Below are 18,499 nucleotides of genomic sequence, written 5' to 3'. Positions count from 1 at the left end.
TCGCCGTACCAGGGCATAAAATGCATACCCACACCTTTCATTGTATCCAATCACAAACATGTGAGGACATCTACTATGTACAGGCATGTGCCAGCTGCTGGGGGAAAGAAGTAGGGAAGAAACAAGATAAATAAGACCAAGGGCTCTGCTCTCGAGTTTATAGTCTAGAAAAGGTGCTGAGCCATTTGTACAAATTCTTCAGGGACATGGAGTTGGTTATTATCTTCCATTCAGATACTTGGAAACGTTTACTCATTACTGCATGACTAAACTCCAAGAGCTATAATGAACCGTCAGTGACTAAATGCCAAGGCACTTTATGAGTATCATTCTGCTTGTAGATAAGCTACATAAAAGTGTTCATACACGCCCACACTAACAAAACATTCACAGTCAGCTGTGCCTCTAACCTGTAAAACACTCTAGAAACTAGTGAAGGACCAGAAGCCTGGAACATGTCTTCACAGACCCACGGCTCAGAGCACAGCTGCCCAGCTGTGCCTGCCCTACCACGGGGATCAGCTGGGAGGTGTACTCGGACAAAGGGTCCCGTATGTGCTCTATCTCCTCTTCCCTATCCACAGAGCTCCTCAAGTGCCAGTGGAAGCAAACAAGAATGGACAGTTTATTAAATAAAATATCAAGCTCCTTCCCAAAAGTATAGTCCAATATTGAGGCTGCAACCTGGCCAAAATGAGAAACAAGTGCTTTAAGTTCTAAAGTTGACGTACTCTAAAGATCGTTCACTGAGTTGGTGCAAAGCAGCACAGAGCCCTGCTAGCATCTCTCTGCCTCCCAGTCAGAGCGTGTGAGACGTCAGGCAGTTTTCACTTGAGTACGGCCCTCCACGAAACAGTGCCCAGAGCAGGTGGCACCAGACACTGGCCAGGGCTTCGGCCCCACTAACAATGGTCACACAGGGACACGGACAGTCATGACTCTCGCACCACGTGGCTGTGTGCACTGATGTAATACCCTGCTAAGCTATGAGAAGTCTTTATTAAAGGGCCACATTATGCAAGCGAGAATCCACAAGCAACTGAAGAGCTCTCATGAGAAACAGCTTTTCAGAAAACTCCAAGTAGGAAGCATTATTATTTCCCCCCAATTTATAGGCCCCAAAAGGCACATCAGCTCCTAAACTACAGCTTCTCTCAACCCCACCTCACTGGCCAAAGGGCAGCCTGGGAGGTCCTAGCGACACAGAGCACCTCTGGGACAGCAGTGAGGCAAGGGCCTTCACGCACAGGACTGCGAGGCTCTGGCCTGCAGGCATCTCGCACTGCAAACACCGCAAGAAACAAAATTCCTCTAAAACTGCCTTATTCTACTCCAGGGCTTGGTGAAACAGAGGAGGAGATGCTTTTGAAAAAGGTAGCTTTGGTTTAAGTTTCCACATGTTCAGATTCGAACAGGAGTTTTCAGTCCTCCCCCAAATACCACTTCTCTCCTACTTGTCCAACTCTAAAGCAGACGAAGAGCCAACCTGCAGGCTGGTGAACATACAATACACAGATGATGTGTTGTAGAACTGTACACCTGACTCCTGTAAAATTGTATTAACCAAGGTCACCCCTATAAATTCAATAAAAAAGTAAAAACAAGATTATTAATTTTGATTAGCCACCTGCCATTACAATTCTATGTATAGTAAAAGTTCTGTTAGCTCTTTTATAATACAAAGTAGATAAAATACAGAACTAGCAGGGAGGAAAAACACCAACGTGCTTACATTTTCACAGCAGCCCATCTCAGGCACACACCCGTGAACGAGCCAGCCTTCTGAGCACTTCTGTTAGTCTCTATTCGGGGCAGCAGGCTTTGGCCACACGAATGGAGGAAGGGCACCAGAATAAGGAGGAAGGATTCACAGCTTGTCGATGGCGAAAACCTATTTCTGCTCAGCACTCTAACCAGAGCCTATCACTGAATCCCTAGAAAGACTCCTGTCTAATAAAGAGGGAATATGCTAATTGACCATCACTCAGTCACAAAGATGGCTGCACCCACAGCTGAAGCCAAGTTCCCATAAGGAGGCTTAACAAGCAATCAGCAGGGACCTGAGGCTATGCCCTCCCCCGCCCCTGTTCGGCTTGACAGGGGACCTCAGGCCGCGCCCCCCGCCCGGCGGAGCTTGATGGGGGACCTCAAGGTGTGCTTCCCGTCCTGGTGCTGGGCTAGGGGACCTCAGGCCGCGCCCTCCACCCCGGCACCAGGCCAGGGGACCTGAGGCTGCGACCCCCTGCCTGGCGGGGCTTGACAGGGGACCTCAGGCCGTGCTCCCCACCCAGCGGGGCTTGACGGGAGACCTCAAGGTGCACCCCCAGTGCTGGGTCGGGGGAACTCAGGCCGTGCCCCCTGCCCAGCGGGACTTGACAGGGGACCTGAGGCTGCATCCCCCCACCTCCCCGCCTGGCGGGGCTTGACGGGGGATCTCAGGCCATGCCTCCCACCCAGTGGGGCTTGACAGGGGATCTCAGGCCATGTCCCCCACCTGGCGGGGCTTGATGGGGGACCTCAAGGCAAGCCCCCAGCCCCAGTCTGGGGTGGGGGACCTCAGGCCACGCCCCCTGTCCTGGCATCAGGCCAGGGGACCTGAGGCTATGTGCCCAGCCCAGCGGGGCTTGAAAAGGGTGGGACCGGCCAGTGTGGATCTAGCCCAATGGGGGCGGGGGCCGGCCGGGTCTGGGTCTCATGCGATTTTGAGGAGCATGTAGGTGGGCGGGGACTTGACTCTGAATCCCATGGTGTGCCCCAGACTCTGACAGGAGGAAGGTTTTCATATACATTTTACTAATTTTCTTTCATCTCTGACACTTCTATTATAGAGAAAGGGCAAATAGCAATATTAAATTATTTCCTCTAATTAATCCCCTTTTAATGTGCATGAATTTTGTGCACCAGGTCACTAGTTCACTAAATAAGAGGCTCAGGGAGAAGTTCCTTGTTACTAACACCCACCGTCGGGGCTAGCCAGGATCCAGATGTTTAAGTCAAAGACTGCATTAAAATTATTTTTTTAAAAACCAAAAACCTGGTCATTGAAGCTGGCAAAATGCTGTGAACACATAACTGATCTGAAATCTAGTTACTTTCAAGTCGCCATTCGATCCTCTCGGAATCCTGAAATAAAAACATTCCTCTGCACTCAGTGTCAGACCTGGAATGACACTTTCTGACAGGATCTGGTACATGCGGAGTAATAGCTGTCTAATCACAAAGGTTGGCTAATCAAGTAAAAGGCTTTATCTTTCCAATTTAAAACTAGTACATACCTCAGACATTTAAAAATATTCACCCAACCCCCTCCCCCCCCCATCTTGCCCTACCACTGACTTCAAGGCTGCTTGGGGGAAGGGGGATGGGGCAGTCAGGATGCTGGTGCTCAGGGGCCAGGCCTGTTCCCTTCCCATAATTCCCCACCTTCTCCACCGCTGATCCTGTTCTGTGCTTCCAGGGCTGGAACAAGGGGCAAAGCAGCAAACTGAGAGCACAGCTGAGAGCGGGGAGAGGCAACAGGAGAAACACAGGCCTACACTTTCCCCACTTACGAGGCCGCAGGCTGTGAATGTTGGCAGAAACGTTTTATGTGCAGAGAAAAAAAAGAAAAGCACAGCACACACTTCATGTTCATTCATGTACACCTACAAAGTATTTAGCATATCAAAATGTTTTGTCTTCCTCTTTAATTTTAGTGTATGTCTGCATAAAAACACACACAAAAATGGATAAATTGGTCAAAATTTCTGAGAGGGCATGCATCTCTTTCATTTATAAAAATACCATAAATATGCATGCATGTAAGTTTGCTTGATATGTCTCTTGAAAAAGACTTTAAGAAAATAAATAGTAGCCCTAGCTGGTTGTATATAGTGTTGGCCAGCAGACTTAAGAGTCCTGGGTTCAATTCCGGTCAAGGGCATATGCCGGGGTTTCGGCCTAATCCTCAGTAGGGGGTGTGCAGGAGGCAGCCAATCAATGATTCTCATCATTGACGTTTCTATCTCTCTCTCCCCCTTCCTCTATGATCAATAAAAAGGAATAAAAACAAACAAAAACACACAGGTATTGTGACAGAATGGTGTAGTAGCCAAGAGTCACTGAGTGGACTTTGGAGGCAAACTGCTCTTGTTTAAAACGAACTGTGCAGCTTATTAGCTGTGAAATGTTGGACAAGTCCCTTAACCCTTGTGTCTTTTTTTTTTTTTTAATGTATTTTATTGATATTTTACAGAGAGGAAGAGAGAGGGATAGAAAGTTAGAAACATCTATCAGCTGCCTCTTGCACATCCCCTACTGGGGATGTGCCCGCAACCAAGGTACATGCCCTTGACCGGAATCGAACCTGGGACCCTTGAGTCCGCAGGCCGACGCTCTATCCACTGCGCCAAACCGGCTTCGGCAACCCTTGTGTCTTGGCTTCCTTATCTGTAAAGTGGGAATAATAAAAGTTCAGACCTCACCAGTTTGGCTCAGTGGATAGAGCATCAGGCCTGCAGACTGAAGGGTCCTGGGTTCAAATCCGGTCAAGGCACTTACCTCAGTGGCAGGTTTGATTTGCAGCCCTGGTCGGGGCACGTGGGGGAGGCAACCAATTGATAGGTCTCTCTCACATCAACGTTTCTCTCTCTTTGTCTCTCCCTCTCCCTTCCACTCTCTCTAAAAATCAATGGAAAAGAAAGAAAATAAATAGTAAATTCAAAGGAAACTAGAATGTTTCTATGAAATAGCCTAAATATATTTTTCAAATCTTAATGTGAAAGAAAAAGATTATAAAAAATAAATAAGTAAGTAAAAGAGAGCTCAGGGGTAAAATATACCCACTAAGGAAAGGGTGCCAGGGAACCAGATATACAAGTAAAAATATTTCTCTATTTTGAATTTTTAATGGAGAGGCCCTGAGTCCGCGTTTGCAATATGGTAAGCAGAACAAGAGTCACCAGCCTGGGGGCTGGGATAATAAAGTCAGTTGCCTCAGGAAGAAGAAGTGAAGTATTGCAACCCAACATTACTGAACGCAATGTTTTAGTAGCTTCAGTCATTTTCTCAGAAGTCAGTTTATGATTAGGTAGTACTGTCCACCTATGAATCTCTACACTAACAAAAGCCTCATCACCATATATCCAATCATTAAAAATATAATTAAACACAACAAGCATTTATTGAGAATGTACTATGCCTAGGGTAGCAAAGGAGACCAGCACCCAACAACTACAACAGAGTTGAAATTCTAGAACTGGAGTTAGAGCCCACCCTTATGACCCATCAACAAGCCCTCATGTTAGCGAGTGGGACAATGGGTGAAATTCCAGGCAGGCTATTTGCAGTAGTTTCCCCCTTCAGCTACTATTCCACAGCTCTGCTGCACCCTCCCATTACCAGCCCCCTTCTCTGCACACACACTTTTAAAAACATGGCAATGTTTTGTCAAGAATAATTACTTCTCACCGGTATTCCATATACAATTTCTCGACAAAAATTCTTCACCTAAACGAATGACTGCCAAATGACTAGAAACTGGTGAACATTTGTTATAGAATTTCCTTCTCGACAAAAATGATCATTATGTCCAGCTCAGCAAAGCTGTGCTCCTGTGTTCTGTCAGCTGAGATGGTGAAGTACTTGATTTGACATCGTAAAGGTAGTCTTTAAATCAAAAGTAATCAGAAAATTCTTAACACTTAAAAGTTAGAATTTTGAGACTTCCTTCTCTAATTGCTCTTTTTAGGCATTAAGGTAAATAAGCTTAAGAGTTCTATGGTAATAAAAAGAATGAAATTATCCATGATTAATGTATGCTATGTACACCCTAACCCATGAGGTCTGAACTTTTATTATTCCCACTTTACAGATAAGGAAGCCAAGACACAAGGGTTAAGGGACTTGTCCAACATTTCACAGCTAATAAGCTGCACAGTTCGTTTTATACAAGAGCAGTTTGCCTCCAAAGTCCACTCAGTGGCTCTTGGCTACTACACCATTCTGTCACAATACCTGTAATGTTTTATAAAGCTAGTTATTCACACCCAACTGATGGCCACAGAAACACTGTAAAAGGCAAATAAAAGATTTTCTTACTTTGAGAGTAAAAGCTCTGGCTAAGCTACAAGGTAATTCACAATCATTATGAAAATTTAAAGCTTATTTAGGCTGTTAAATAGATTGGTGAGGTTAACTCAATATAGCACACTACAAAAGCAAAGATGTACCCTGCCATTTAACAAAGTCAATTATACAGCAAATAAGAACACTATTTGATTTTTAAAAGAAAAAAATCCTTTAACCACTTGGGCCTTAAGGACTAAAGGAGTCTAAGAAGCTCAAAAACTCTAATAGTTGATGTCCAATTAGGCATCATAGTCCCCGGGGACATCCAACTGTATGTCATAGTCCAGGGGTCACCTGTAATGGTATTTCCATTACTTTCCAGCAAAGAATAAAATTAACAATGTGGTGAATTTTTTACAAAACTAAATGTATGCAATGTTTAAATTCTAAATATGCCTTTCTTTCTGTTGTTGAGAGTCCTTTATTAAATGCAGTATCAAGATATAGTGGTGTTTTTGTTGTAGTGTGCTTCCCAGCATATTTAAAAGAAGTTAGAAACTCTGTTTATCCAATTTTTTTGTTCTACTGGCTTTTAAAATTTTGAAACTCTAGGAACCAATCAATGGGCAAGAAGAGTAAGTCACCCTTGGAAAAAACTAGTTAATAACCTGCCTGAAGAACTTTTTTTTTTTTTTTTTTTTTTTTTTTAGTTCCTTAAGAAAACAGCAGATCAACAATTTTGGAAAATTATTTCCACTGAATAATTCATCATAAAAATGCAAATTAAGCTGTCATCCTCAAGAGAGCAATATAGTTCTACCAAAGCCAGCAACACTTCAAGGCTTCAAAAAAACCTTAAAGTGGCATTACCATGCTAATGTTACCTATTTGTACTGTAACTCTAGATCAAAAAAGCAGATGCTTAAAACTGGATAAGGCTGCTCAAATTTAACACCATTATCTTGATAAGCTTTCCCTACCACACTCCTCCCTACTTTTAAAACATTACCCAAGAGAAACAAGTAATTTGAAGGGTCTTTCTCAATGTAATAGTGTAACCATCCCTGTTACAATTTGTATGGTGAATACTAAGCTTTAATTAGCTATATAAATAGAAGTAGTTAAGGATAGAAAACACAAAACAACACAAAGAGCCTACAGTAAACAAAACACCCTAACAGTTTGTTACCCAACTTTAAAAAGGGCAGTTACAACTGCAAGTTCAGCTGAAAGCCTTTACACAGTCTCTGCTTAGCTGGGATAATACTAGATATGTTCACACACTAAGCATCAATTCTGAAGGCTTGTTTCATTAAATCACAGAATGGAAGTATATGTAAAGGCCTGTTAATCTGACCAACAAACTACATGTGAGTTTGGCCTCCAAACTACATGTGTATGGCCTTCCCAAAATTGGGGATAAGTCTACCCCATGCTCACAACAGAACGCCTGTGCAGTTCCCCACTGTTTGCCCTTTCTGGTTTTCTTCTGAGGCTCCCAGCCGGAGATACATGGATATTTGTGGTCATTCATGGTGGGTGTAACAATCTAGGGAGTGTCTCCTCAAGACAACACAAAGAGCCAACAGTAAAGGGAAGAGCTTCCTTTAACTCAAAGGCTTCCTTCCTGTTCCCTGTCTTAAAAAAAAACAAGGCTCCAAACTACTTCCCTTAAAGGAACTGCAACCAGAGGCTGTCCTCACGCCTCTTCTGGCAGCACCAAAGCTCATCACACCTACAGAACAGACTCTGAAGGACCCCACATAATCCACAACTCCACTCTACTTTCAAAAGAAAGGGTAAAAGGTACAAACCAGAGGGACACACACGGACACACGGACACACACACACACCAGAGTTGTCTCATCACCGAAGATCAGACGTACTGGGGATTGACCATAGTTTGGTAGAGTTGTAACAGAATGCTCAGAAACAAAATAAGCTGCCCACGGAAGCTTTAAGCCAACAGCTCTGGAAATGTCATTTCTCCACCCCCACGCATACATACTTAGTGCATAAAACAGCTGTATGCCTGCAAGAACAGCTTAAAAATCACCGGGTCCTGAAAGAACACAACGGTACATGATGAAAACTAATTGAAAAGTTCACGGCGCCCCGCAGCCACATGTGAAAGCTGCTGTCCCAGTGAAGGAAGGAGGCAGGTAGAATGTCTAAGGACCCAGGCTCCTAGCTGGCTGATAACGACCTCGGGTATCTGGAGCTGGTGGCTGTCTTATTTCACTCGACACCTTCAATTCTCTCATCAGCTACTGCAGGCAAACTGAGCCTGCCGAGAACAGTGACCCTGTCCTCCCCAGCTTTCCCAACACGCTGACGAGAAGTAAATTACAAGCAACCCATTTCAGCCCCTATAAATGTTACCTACTTACTCTATTTGACTCTACAGTTAAGTACAGTTGGGATAAATCTGAACTTTAGAGCCTAAAAAAAACCCAGATGATCTAGTGTAGCTCTCCGTTTTACAGATGAAGAAACTCTGATGGAAAAGGATTATGGCTAGCTCAAGGATATAGACCAAGCTAGAGGCAGAACCAGGAGGCACACATTCTTCCTACCCACTTCATCATGCCATCATGTCTACGCAGAGGGAGTACAGGAGCTGAGGTTGGTATCACCACACAGTTTAAGGGCTAACACCAGGAACTGTGGTCCACAGGACGTCAGTATCAGGGGAAGGGATAGGCAAGTCCCCTGCATCTGGACAATTGAGGGAATTCCTTTCCCCTCTGCGGACATTCAAGTACAAACAAATGAGGGGAGGCTTTATGATTAAATGCACCTGGCTAGGAGTAAGAGGCTTTTTCTAGAAATGGGAGAGAATTTATTTAGCTTTCAGAGGCGTTACTTTCACAACAATACACACCCTTAACACAGGAAGACCCTGTTAAAGTTCCACATATTGCCTTTAATAAGGTAAATATTTAGGCCTATTTTATGAGGCTCTCAAACATTAATTTTGAGAAAGTTAATGGTTCTGAGGATTTGCATACATGATCACAATGAAATGGTAAAATAAACCAAAGGACAACTTGTGAAAGTGGGCGTTAAAAACTGGTTTATTACACTAGACCAGTGGTTTTCAACCGTGGCTGCACATGAGGATCAAGTGCCAACCATGTGAGGCAGTCAGTCACCTTGGCCAGTCAACCTGGTCAAGCCTTGAGATGACTACACACCCAGATTCCTAGTCTTCACAGATGAGGCCCCAGACATCACGGAGAAGAGATATGTCGTATCTACCTTGCTCTGTCCAAATCCCTGACCCACAGAACCCATGACATAAGAAAGTGGTTGTCTTAAACCACTACATTTTGGGGTGTAGCCACAATAGTAACTGGGACACATGGGAAGTACTTAAAACTCCCAATGTCCAAGTTGCACTGTAGCCCAATTAAGCTAGAATCTCTGGGGGCAAGGGGGGCCCAGGACCCTATTTTTAAAGCACCCCAGGTGATTCTAATATGCAACCATGGCTGAGAAACATCTCCAGGCCTGTGCTGTCCAATGCAGTAGCCACCTGTCATATGTAGCTATTTAAATTAATGAAAATTAAATTTAAAATTCCGTTCTTTGGTTACATTAGCCACATTTCAAGTGCTTAATACTCGTATATGGTTAGTGGCTACCATATTGAACAGCAGATATACAGAACATTTCCATCACCCAGACAATGCTATTGGACAGTGCTGGTCTAGACCAGTGGCGCTCAAAGCTTAGTCCTGAGCTAACAGCATCACCTGGGAATTTGTTAGAAATGCAAATTCTCAAGCCACACACCAGTCCTGCTGGATAGAACCTTTTTGGGTGGGACTCTCCAGATGATTCTATGCACACTCAACTGAGAAAAACCACTGCTCTTGTTACTGCCCATACAAAATATTTTTTTCCATGACCTATGTCATACTTATATCTGAAAATTACCAACTTTTAACTCCATTATAATGAAAAAGAATAGTTTATGTTGCCATAAAGTTTCAAAGGTATGTTTTTATATTAGCAAGCTTGTTTGAGAAGAAATGCCTTTCAATTAGCAAAGGAGTATGAAAAAGTTTCATAAGGATGCTCTCAGTTATTTATAATCTTTAAGAGAAACAACCTTAAGATCCAAAAATACAGAAATGGTTAAAAATTATAAAATTCAACACACTATCCAATTATTAAAATCGCAGAGGTGGACAAAGTAGGTTCACAGCTATAAGTACACAAAACAGAGTTTATTCTTATATTATTATTTATTTATTATTGTGAACAACTGTAAACCTACATTTGCCCACTCTTATATAATTATGGAAACAATGTTGCATGACAAAAACAAATGGGAGAAAGGCAAAACTAAATTATAACTGCAAATATTTGCATTATATGAACAAAGACAGAGGAAAAATAAGAATAACTGATTTGTTAAGCTTGGCTGATCAATGACAGCTGTGCCCCTACATTAATTTCCGCCATGCTTCTTATAGTTACCTGTGCAAACACAGAGTACCTAAGGAAGCAGTTTTAAAAAAAACAGACATATACACACAATAATTATGTTTCCATGTGAAAGTTCATGCCAAGAACATTTGGTAAAACAGTTCTACTACTTCATCAATGATTCGCTGAACTGTTCACCTCATAGCAACGTGAAATAAAGGCTAGATTCAAGTAAATGATGAAGCTTGGACTGGGTGTCCTTCTAATACTGAAAGCCTACCAGGATTTCTCCTCTCTTCTTCTTTAAACTTAAATCCTACAATCAAATATAAGAATTATGCTTTTTAAAAAAAAAAAAAATTTTAGAGATGTAAAAACTTGACTTTTTTTCCCTGTGTTTATTTAGTTTCCACCTAGGTTGGGTGGTAACATGCCAAATTAATCCAACAACTATGTGTTTCTCACATTTTCTTCTTACATTTGCAAGTCTAAATTCCCAGAAACACTTTGTTGAGTGATCTTCTTGGGAAAGAAGATCCCACCTAGATAAGCTCTTGACTGTTTTAATATGTTTCCACATAAATTTTAGCATTACTTCCTCTATTGACAGCTCTGTTGTTAGTAAACTTAATTTCTTACATTGTCAAGATACAAAATCATCTTTCTGAGTACTTCTGTATGTCTTGGTGTCTCTGCTACTCTGTTTCCGTCCTAGGTAATGTTCTCCAAACTCATTAGAATATTAAATGCATTAACACCTTCTCAGCTCTAGCTCCTGGTAAGATTTAAGAAAAGATAATTGTGGTTGAATAACTCTGAGAAACATTGAGGTCTTCAAAAAGCCTACTATTTGGGAGAAACTTGTACCTGCAAATCTTAAAACTTTGAGTGCATGGCATGTGCAATTTTATTGAAAGTTGAAAACAATCCAAGTTATACATTTATCTCTAGATTTTGCTAGACGAAGCTAAATGAAGTGGTAAGACAATAAACTGGTCAATTTGATAGCATTTTGAAAATTTTTCCCAGCCCAAGATATATACACATTTTTAATTAAAAATTTCTGAACTAAAATATCTGCATTAGTGACACAAAAATAGGATTTTTTCAAAATCTTCCAACTTTCTGTACTGACTAGAAGTAATTATCTTCATGAATTGAGAGTTGTCTGGGGCAGCTACCACCTTCAATTCTAGCATTTTCATTTGCTCTAAAGAGAATCATTATTTTTATTTCTATTGCTGAAAGTTAAATAAAAAGGGAATTTGATAGACTCTTCTAATAGAAATAAAATTTTAATAGCTAAGATCATATACAAAATATTTTCTGTGTGCTGGGCATTCTTGAATCTAGGCACTGAGAACACAAAAATAAATCATAAAAAGTCTTTTCCTGGAGACACCCAGAATCAATTGAATATAGCTAACCTGAGATAGATCCTTGACATTAAAGATAGAGACCAACACAAACAAAACAATGCATTATGGGCAGGGAGAGGGGTGAACTACATAGGGGAGTCTATCATTAATGTCCTCAGAAAGAGGGCAAAAATACCACAACCAAGGAACAAGAATAGGATGCTACTTTTTTTAAATTAGGGAACAAAAAGAGAGCTCTTGAAAATTAAAAACATGATCACAGAAAAGAAAAATTAGGGTTGAAAGATAAGTGGAGGAAATTTCCCAGAAGGTAGAACAAAAAACAAGAGATGAAAAGTAGAAAGGAAAAATAAAAAGTAATTAGATGACCAGTTCAGGAAACTAACTCCATATCGAAATAAGTGTTGTGGGGGAGCCGGGGGACACAGAATGAATAAACAGGAGAATTTAAGATGATGATGATGATGATGATGATGATGATGATGATGATGATGATTTTAGAACCAAAGGACATGAGTTTCCAGGACAAAAAGGCCCAACTATGGTAATTTCACATACAAAAAGGTAGAGTGGGGGTGGGAGGGGAGAGGAATATTCCACAAGATTCAGAGAGGGAAAACCTAGGTTACACACTAAGGTTTAGAAATCCAAATAGCTTTGGACTTTTCCACAGAAACACCGGAAGGTAAAAGACATTAGGGCAACCAACATCTTTAATTTGATACCCATCCAAACTATCAATGAGGTGGGTGGGTAGAACAAAGATATTTTCATGGTTTCAAAAACACTTTACCTCCTCAGCACCCTTTCTCTGGAAATAGTAAAGGATGTGCTCTATAAAACTGAGGCAGTAAACCAAGAAAGAAAAGGGAAATAGAAAAACAAGACATTCTCAGAGAAAACAGATAAGGGGAATCCTCAGAATGATGTGACGGAAACCTCAGGAAGGTGGCTAAACCAGGCAGAGAAGGCCATCAGTTCATAAAGGAGCATGTAAGAAGGGTCAAGGAGAAATGTTTCTAAGAAGATGAAATCAAGAGAGTACTTGATATGTTTGAATGTTCTGAAATAAGGCAAGGGGCAGATAAAGTAAATGCTGAATTAAGAATAAGTACATAGAAAAAGCGGCAAATTAAAGGAAAGGGAAAAAATAGAAATAATTGTTAACTCCAGGGAAAACAAAAAGTTCTGTATAGAAAAGAGATAGGAAAAGAGACCATATAAGAGTACATGGTTCAACTATAAACAGTGTTCTATTTGGTCATATAAATAATATAAACACTAAATACTGATGCAACCAAAATTACTATATTGAAAAAATGGGGAATAGAAAGAATTTGGGATGGGCTGGGGATAGAACATAGAAAGAGAACAAAGAGAGAAATCAAACACTAGCACTACCAGCATGTTACTCAGAAATATAGAGGGAAATTCCAAAAGAATGAGCTAAAATTGCTATATGTGGCTGCCCCTGGGGAAAGAAATGAAGAGAATTATTTTTTTTATCATAGCCTTTATAAATTATAGACCTACTTTATAATTTCAACTATGTATACTGATTTAAAGACACAGGGTAGGGCCCCGGCTGCTGTGTCTCAGTTGGTTGGAGCGTCATCCCATACACCAAAGGTTGTGGGTTCGATTCCCAGTTAGGGCACATACCCAAGTTGCAGGCTCAATTCCCAGTTGGGGAGCATACAGGAGCAGCCGATCCATGTTTCTCTCTCACACATCGATGTTTCTTTCTCTCTCTCTCTCTCTCTCTCTCTCTCTCTCTTCCCCCTTCTCCCTCCCTCTCTCCCTTCCTCTCTCTCTCAAGTCAATTTTTAAAAGAACATATCCTTAGATGGCGATTAAAAAAAATGTTTTTAATAAAATAAATAAATACACACACACACACATATATATATATGGTGGGTGAAAAGTAGATTTATAGTTGGTTATATGGAAAATAATACAATAATTAATAAATAATATAAGAATGAACTGTGTTTCACAAACTGTAAACCTACCTTTGCCCAAACCTGCATATATACATACATATATACACATATTTATTAAAATACATATAAACAATATATAAGTGTGTATCTGAAAATATGCATGAAAAACAAATGACTGCAATTATCTTTATTTCTGAGAGGTGAGGGGATGGGAAGAGTAGGAGTGACAGCAGGGGAGAACGGAAGACTTTTCACCATATGTCTCTGTATACTTTGATTTTTTAACTATAACCCATTTTGGCAAATTAGGGGTTCTCATTCTATTCCCCCTTCCTGAACTGAACTGTGTGTGTGTGTGTGTGTGTGTGTGTGTGTGTGTGTGTGTGTGAGTGTGTGTGTGTGTGTGTACACAATCGCCCAGAAGTAATTTCTGGGAGGTATGCTTTAACTTTATTTGACAAGGACTTTTTCCTGTTCTTGCTACCCTATTAGCACCCACAAGGCCAGCGTAAATGCCACCTGTCTTTGCAGGGTGCCAGACCCTGGGTCGCTTCCACAGCCCCTCCTCAGTGCTCCACCACACTGGGAACCTAAGCGGCACAGGTGTTTGCTGAGCACCTGCTTTGAGTCAGGTGTTTGCTGAGCACCTGCTTTGAGCCAGGTGCTGCTTAGGGGCACGGTCACAAAGGTAGGTAGGACAAGATGGTTGCCCTCAGGGAGCTCACAGGCTCAATGAGGAGACTGAAGAGGAAATACGTAATTTGCAAAAATACAGTGCATGCAATGGGCAAAAGTATAGTCTACATAATCTATCACATTGTTTTTTAATGATTTTTCCTCCCTTTTCCCACATCTCTCAAAGGTGAGACCCTCTGCCAGGCCCAGAGTTACTGGGCCTATAGTTACCTTTGGATCTCCTGTGCCAAGAATGGTGCCATATGATCTGAACTTCATAAATGTCTCCTGTATAGTAATACAACTGTATTTTAAGAAATAAATTCACATGTCTTAATGTTTGAGAACAGCAATGGTGTACACATCAACTATTAATCTGGACCTCTGCAGTGTATTATAACCTTAGAATATCAGGACCAAAACAAACACCTTTAACCTCAGAAGCCCTGCGATCTTTCAGTCCTCACCATGTAGTCTTGGCTTTGATTCCATAAAGTGCAAAAATTATGAAAGCTAAACCAGTCTGTTTCTGTTCCTGGAAATCAATGCCCTCTCACTTGTTTTACTGGTGAGATTCAAAACTTTCACCCAGTAACTTAAAATTTCTATTTATGACTAATACATTCATAATTCCTTACAATTTTCAGGAAAATGGCACTTCTCAATTTGATACAGGTTTGCCAATATTACTTTAAGTACTTCTTATACTTCAAATATTGGACTTCTCGGTAAGAAAGATAATATTTTTGCCTTTCCCTAAGCTCTACCCCAAAACAAATGATAGAAATAAATTGTAAACGTAACATGAAGCACTATCGCAATTAATAAACCCAGAGCCCGAGGGAGGAATTGTTTCTATTTTTAAATGCACTGTTGCTTTAAGGGAAAACCTGGTGGAGAAACATGAAACCAAGCTGCATAATGAAAATCAAAATGCATTTGGTGTCTCCATCCTTGCAACACAGTAATCCTAACCTACAAGCAACACTGTTGTATTGGCCCCTCTCAGTTGGTCTGTAAATTAAATGACTGGTACCCAAGCAGAACCCCACAGAAAGGGCCCATCTACCACTCAAAGAATCAGATCTGCCAGAAGAGCAGAACAAGAGAACACCCATATTTCAATGCTATTCTTACAGCTTCAGAGAAGGGGCTATTCCAATAAGCAAGCAGATGGATAAATCCCAAAAGCATCCCACAAATTTTTACTTAAAAGATCCTGATTAATAATGGCAGTGGTCATGAAAGCCCTAAAAATGATCCACTGACTATTTAGCATTTCTAATCAACTGTCTACAGTTGTAATTTCTACCCAAATTCCACAAATAAGTATCTCTCGCCACAAATGATAAAACTTCATCTCATTAAACAGTACCTAACAGTAACATTCCTTATGGTTAAGTGACAAGGAACAGGTGCAAGGAACCAGCAAGGAGAAGAGACAGCAGCTACATAACAGCAGTTAGAATATTCTACCTGTTCCCCAGATTGCTTTAAAGAACCTCACCCAAAAGAATTTTTTCTGAAACAATAGAAAAATATCCAGTTTGGGGGTGGTGGGGGTGATATTTTCATGTACTCAATGAGTTTACTTACTGACCATGAAATATACAACTACACTGCTAAACATGTATCTAAATTACTATATTTAAAATGTATCTAAAAATATTACCCAAGGATACATCCATCACTTAAAAAGTATTTAACACAACACTTTAAATATAAGTTAGCTATTTACTATGACCATAACAATCTGCTCTAGGTAGCAAAATGTTTGCAAGCTTGCTAGCTTTGGTACAAAAGAGCAAAAAAAACACAAAACAAACAAAGCACCAAATCTTACATCCTGATAATTTCTTCCCCCAAATTTAGCAAAACTGCGCCTGAACACCACATGATTATAGAATGGAGGCAGTTGCTTCCTTTAGCAATAAAGTAACAAATCCTACTTCAGAGTCTCCATTGAAAACCTTTGAAGAGCAAAAATCACTAAGTTGTAGCGCATCAGTCAACAGGTGACTAGGAACAGTGTGAAACTCCCACTGATCTCCTAGAGCGGTGGTTCTCAACCTTTCTAACGCCACAACCCTTTAACACAGTTCCTCACGTTGTAGTGACTGTGTTGGGTTGCGGCATTAGAAAGGTTGAGAACCACTGTCCTAAAGGAATTAATTTTGCCAAATCTCCCAGTTTTTCACTCCTATATTTTGTAAGCTAATGCACTGCTATATTGAATGAATTCCAACCTTCTTCTTCTCAGGGGCTTACCAGAAAAATGCCAAATATTTAAATTATTTTAGGGCATTTTCCCATACTGCTGGGTGGAACAGAGCAGAATTAATAAGGATCCAACAGTTACAACTTTTCAAATGCAAATATGTTGCCCTCTGGTAAACGCAGCCCCCTTTTAAATCATTCCCCCCAGTGTCTACACAACTAGGACAAGACTTTTGTTTCCTTGAAAAATCAAACTTCGCATATTACATTCAGGCATTATCTCAACCCAACCTCACCACCAAAAAAGATTTTAAATGGTCCAGGCCTCAGCCTGGATCACACAGGACTGTTCTGTTTGATTGTGGGGTCCTCTCTCCCGTTATACACGAAGTCCTGTCAAATGAACGAGGCAGTGCAGCGGTGGAAAGAAACTGGGGCACTGGGTCCCGCGAAAAACAAGGGCTTAGGGTGGTCACCTGCCCACTCTGGCCTCAGTTTTCTTATCTGTAAAATGTGGCTGTTAGACTAATCCTCTTTAGGCTCCCACCCATACGGCCCCTCCATGTCTGGGTGCCTCTAGGCTTGGGCCTGCCGGGGACACAGCTGACTGGTGCGAGCTCTAGCCAGGGTGCCGGCCCGCTGCCGCTCTAGGAGGGGGGTGAAGGGGGGGGGGGGTGGACGGGGCGCGGGGAGGGCGGAGAGGAACTTGGACTTGCAACAGCTTCAGACAGGAGCGTGCGACAAACTTGAAGCCAATTCCCCTAACAATAGGAAAAGAGACTCCCATTTTCCTGGCTCAAACTTGGGGACTGCGAGGTCAGGTCCTCCCCCCGCCCTCGGTGCGCCCGCGTTACCTTTCTCCCTGTTTGGTGTTGGAAGGAGGAGGGTGCAGGACCGTTTGGTTCCCTTCCATCTCCACCACGCACTTGGTGTTCAGCTCCAGTTCTGAAAGCAAAGGGAGCACCACGAGCGCTGCAAAGTCGAGCATCCCGCCGGCGCGGGCTCTCCCGGGAGGCGGCCGAGCCGGACACCGGCGCCCGGGTCTGCGCGGCCGGTGCGGGCGCCGCCTCCGCCCGGCTCCCCGGCCTCGGCCGCGCGCTCCCCGCCCGGCCCCGCCGCCCCGCAATTTCCAAAGTTGCCCCCGCCCTCCCCGGCCAGACCCCCCCGGTAGGAACGCGCGGAAAGCTCCTCACCTCGTCGGTTCATGGGCCGGACCCGGACGGCAACTTTTACCTTGGTATCCGACATGTTGGCGGCGCCCGCGCGGCCCGAGGCGGCCCCTCACGCGCCGCGCCGCCGCCGCCACCGCCGCGCGCCCCCCGAGCGCGGCCACCGCCGCTCCGCCGCGAGCTCCGTGAGGCAGCGCCGAGGCGCGCGGGCCATCCCGGGGGAGCGCGACGCGGGGCACGGCCGCGGCCCGGGGAGGGGCGGGCCCGGGGCGGGGCGGGGCGCGCGGGCGGGCGGGGAGGAGGCCGCTCCGGCCCAGGCGCCTCTCTAGCCGCGCGGGCCCAGCCGAGCGCGCAGCACCGCGGCCCCTCGCGGCCGCCGGGGGCCCGGCCGCACCGCCATCTTCGCCGCCCCGCCCGCCCGCCCGCCGGGCCCCAGGCTCAGGGAAGCCCGGCTCGGCCGCCCGCGGCGTCCTCCGCAGCCGGCGGGCCCGGTGATCACGGGGCTGGGGCCGCGGGAGTCCGGGGCGGGACGCCTGCTGCCCCCGGGCGGGGCTCCGGGACCGAGGCTGCACCGGCGCCCCACGGGGGGGACCCTCCGTGGACCCGAGTCCCCTTCTGGGGCCGCTGTCAC

At 43.4% G+C, this 18,499-nt stretch overlaps 1 protein-coding gene across 3 annotated transcripts in view; it reads right to left on the bottom strand.

The window, feature by feature from the left end:
- Positions 1-18,012, bottom strand: part of KIF13A (kinesin family member 13A) — a 202,149-nt gene extending 184,137 nt beyond the window's left edge. For all 3 annotated transcript variants that reach the window (XM_054721440.1, XM_054721441.1, XM_054721442.1), the window contains exons 1-2: positions 17,893-18,012; positions 17,554-17,644 (exon numbers count right to left, since the gene is read on the bottom strand). In XM_054721440.1, the coding sequence (XP_054577415.1) occupies positions 17,554-17,644; positions 17,893-17,947 (146 nt within the window). In that variant the 5' untranslated portion in view covers positions 17,948-18,012. The remainder of the gene's footprint in view (positions 1-17,553; positions 17,645-17,892) is intronic.
- Positions 18,013-18,499: the final 487 nt, after the last annotated feature.

Source organism: Eptesicus fuscus, chromosome 9 (genome assembly GCF_027574615.1).
Source record: "Eptesicus fuscus isolate TK198812 chromosome 9, DD_ASM_mEF_20220401, whole genome shotgun sequence".
In the NCBI taxonomy this organism is placed as follows: Eukaryota; Metazoa; Chordata; class Mammalia; order Chiroptera; family Vespertilionidae; genus Eptesicus; species Eptesicus fuscus.
Note: the sequence above shows the minus strand (reverse complement) of the source record. Positions and strands in the feature narration are given on the sequence as shown.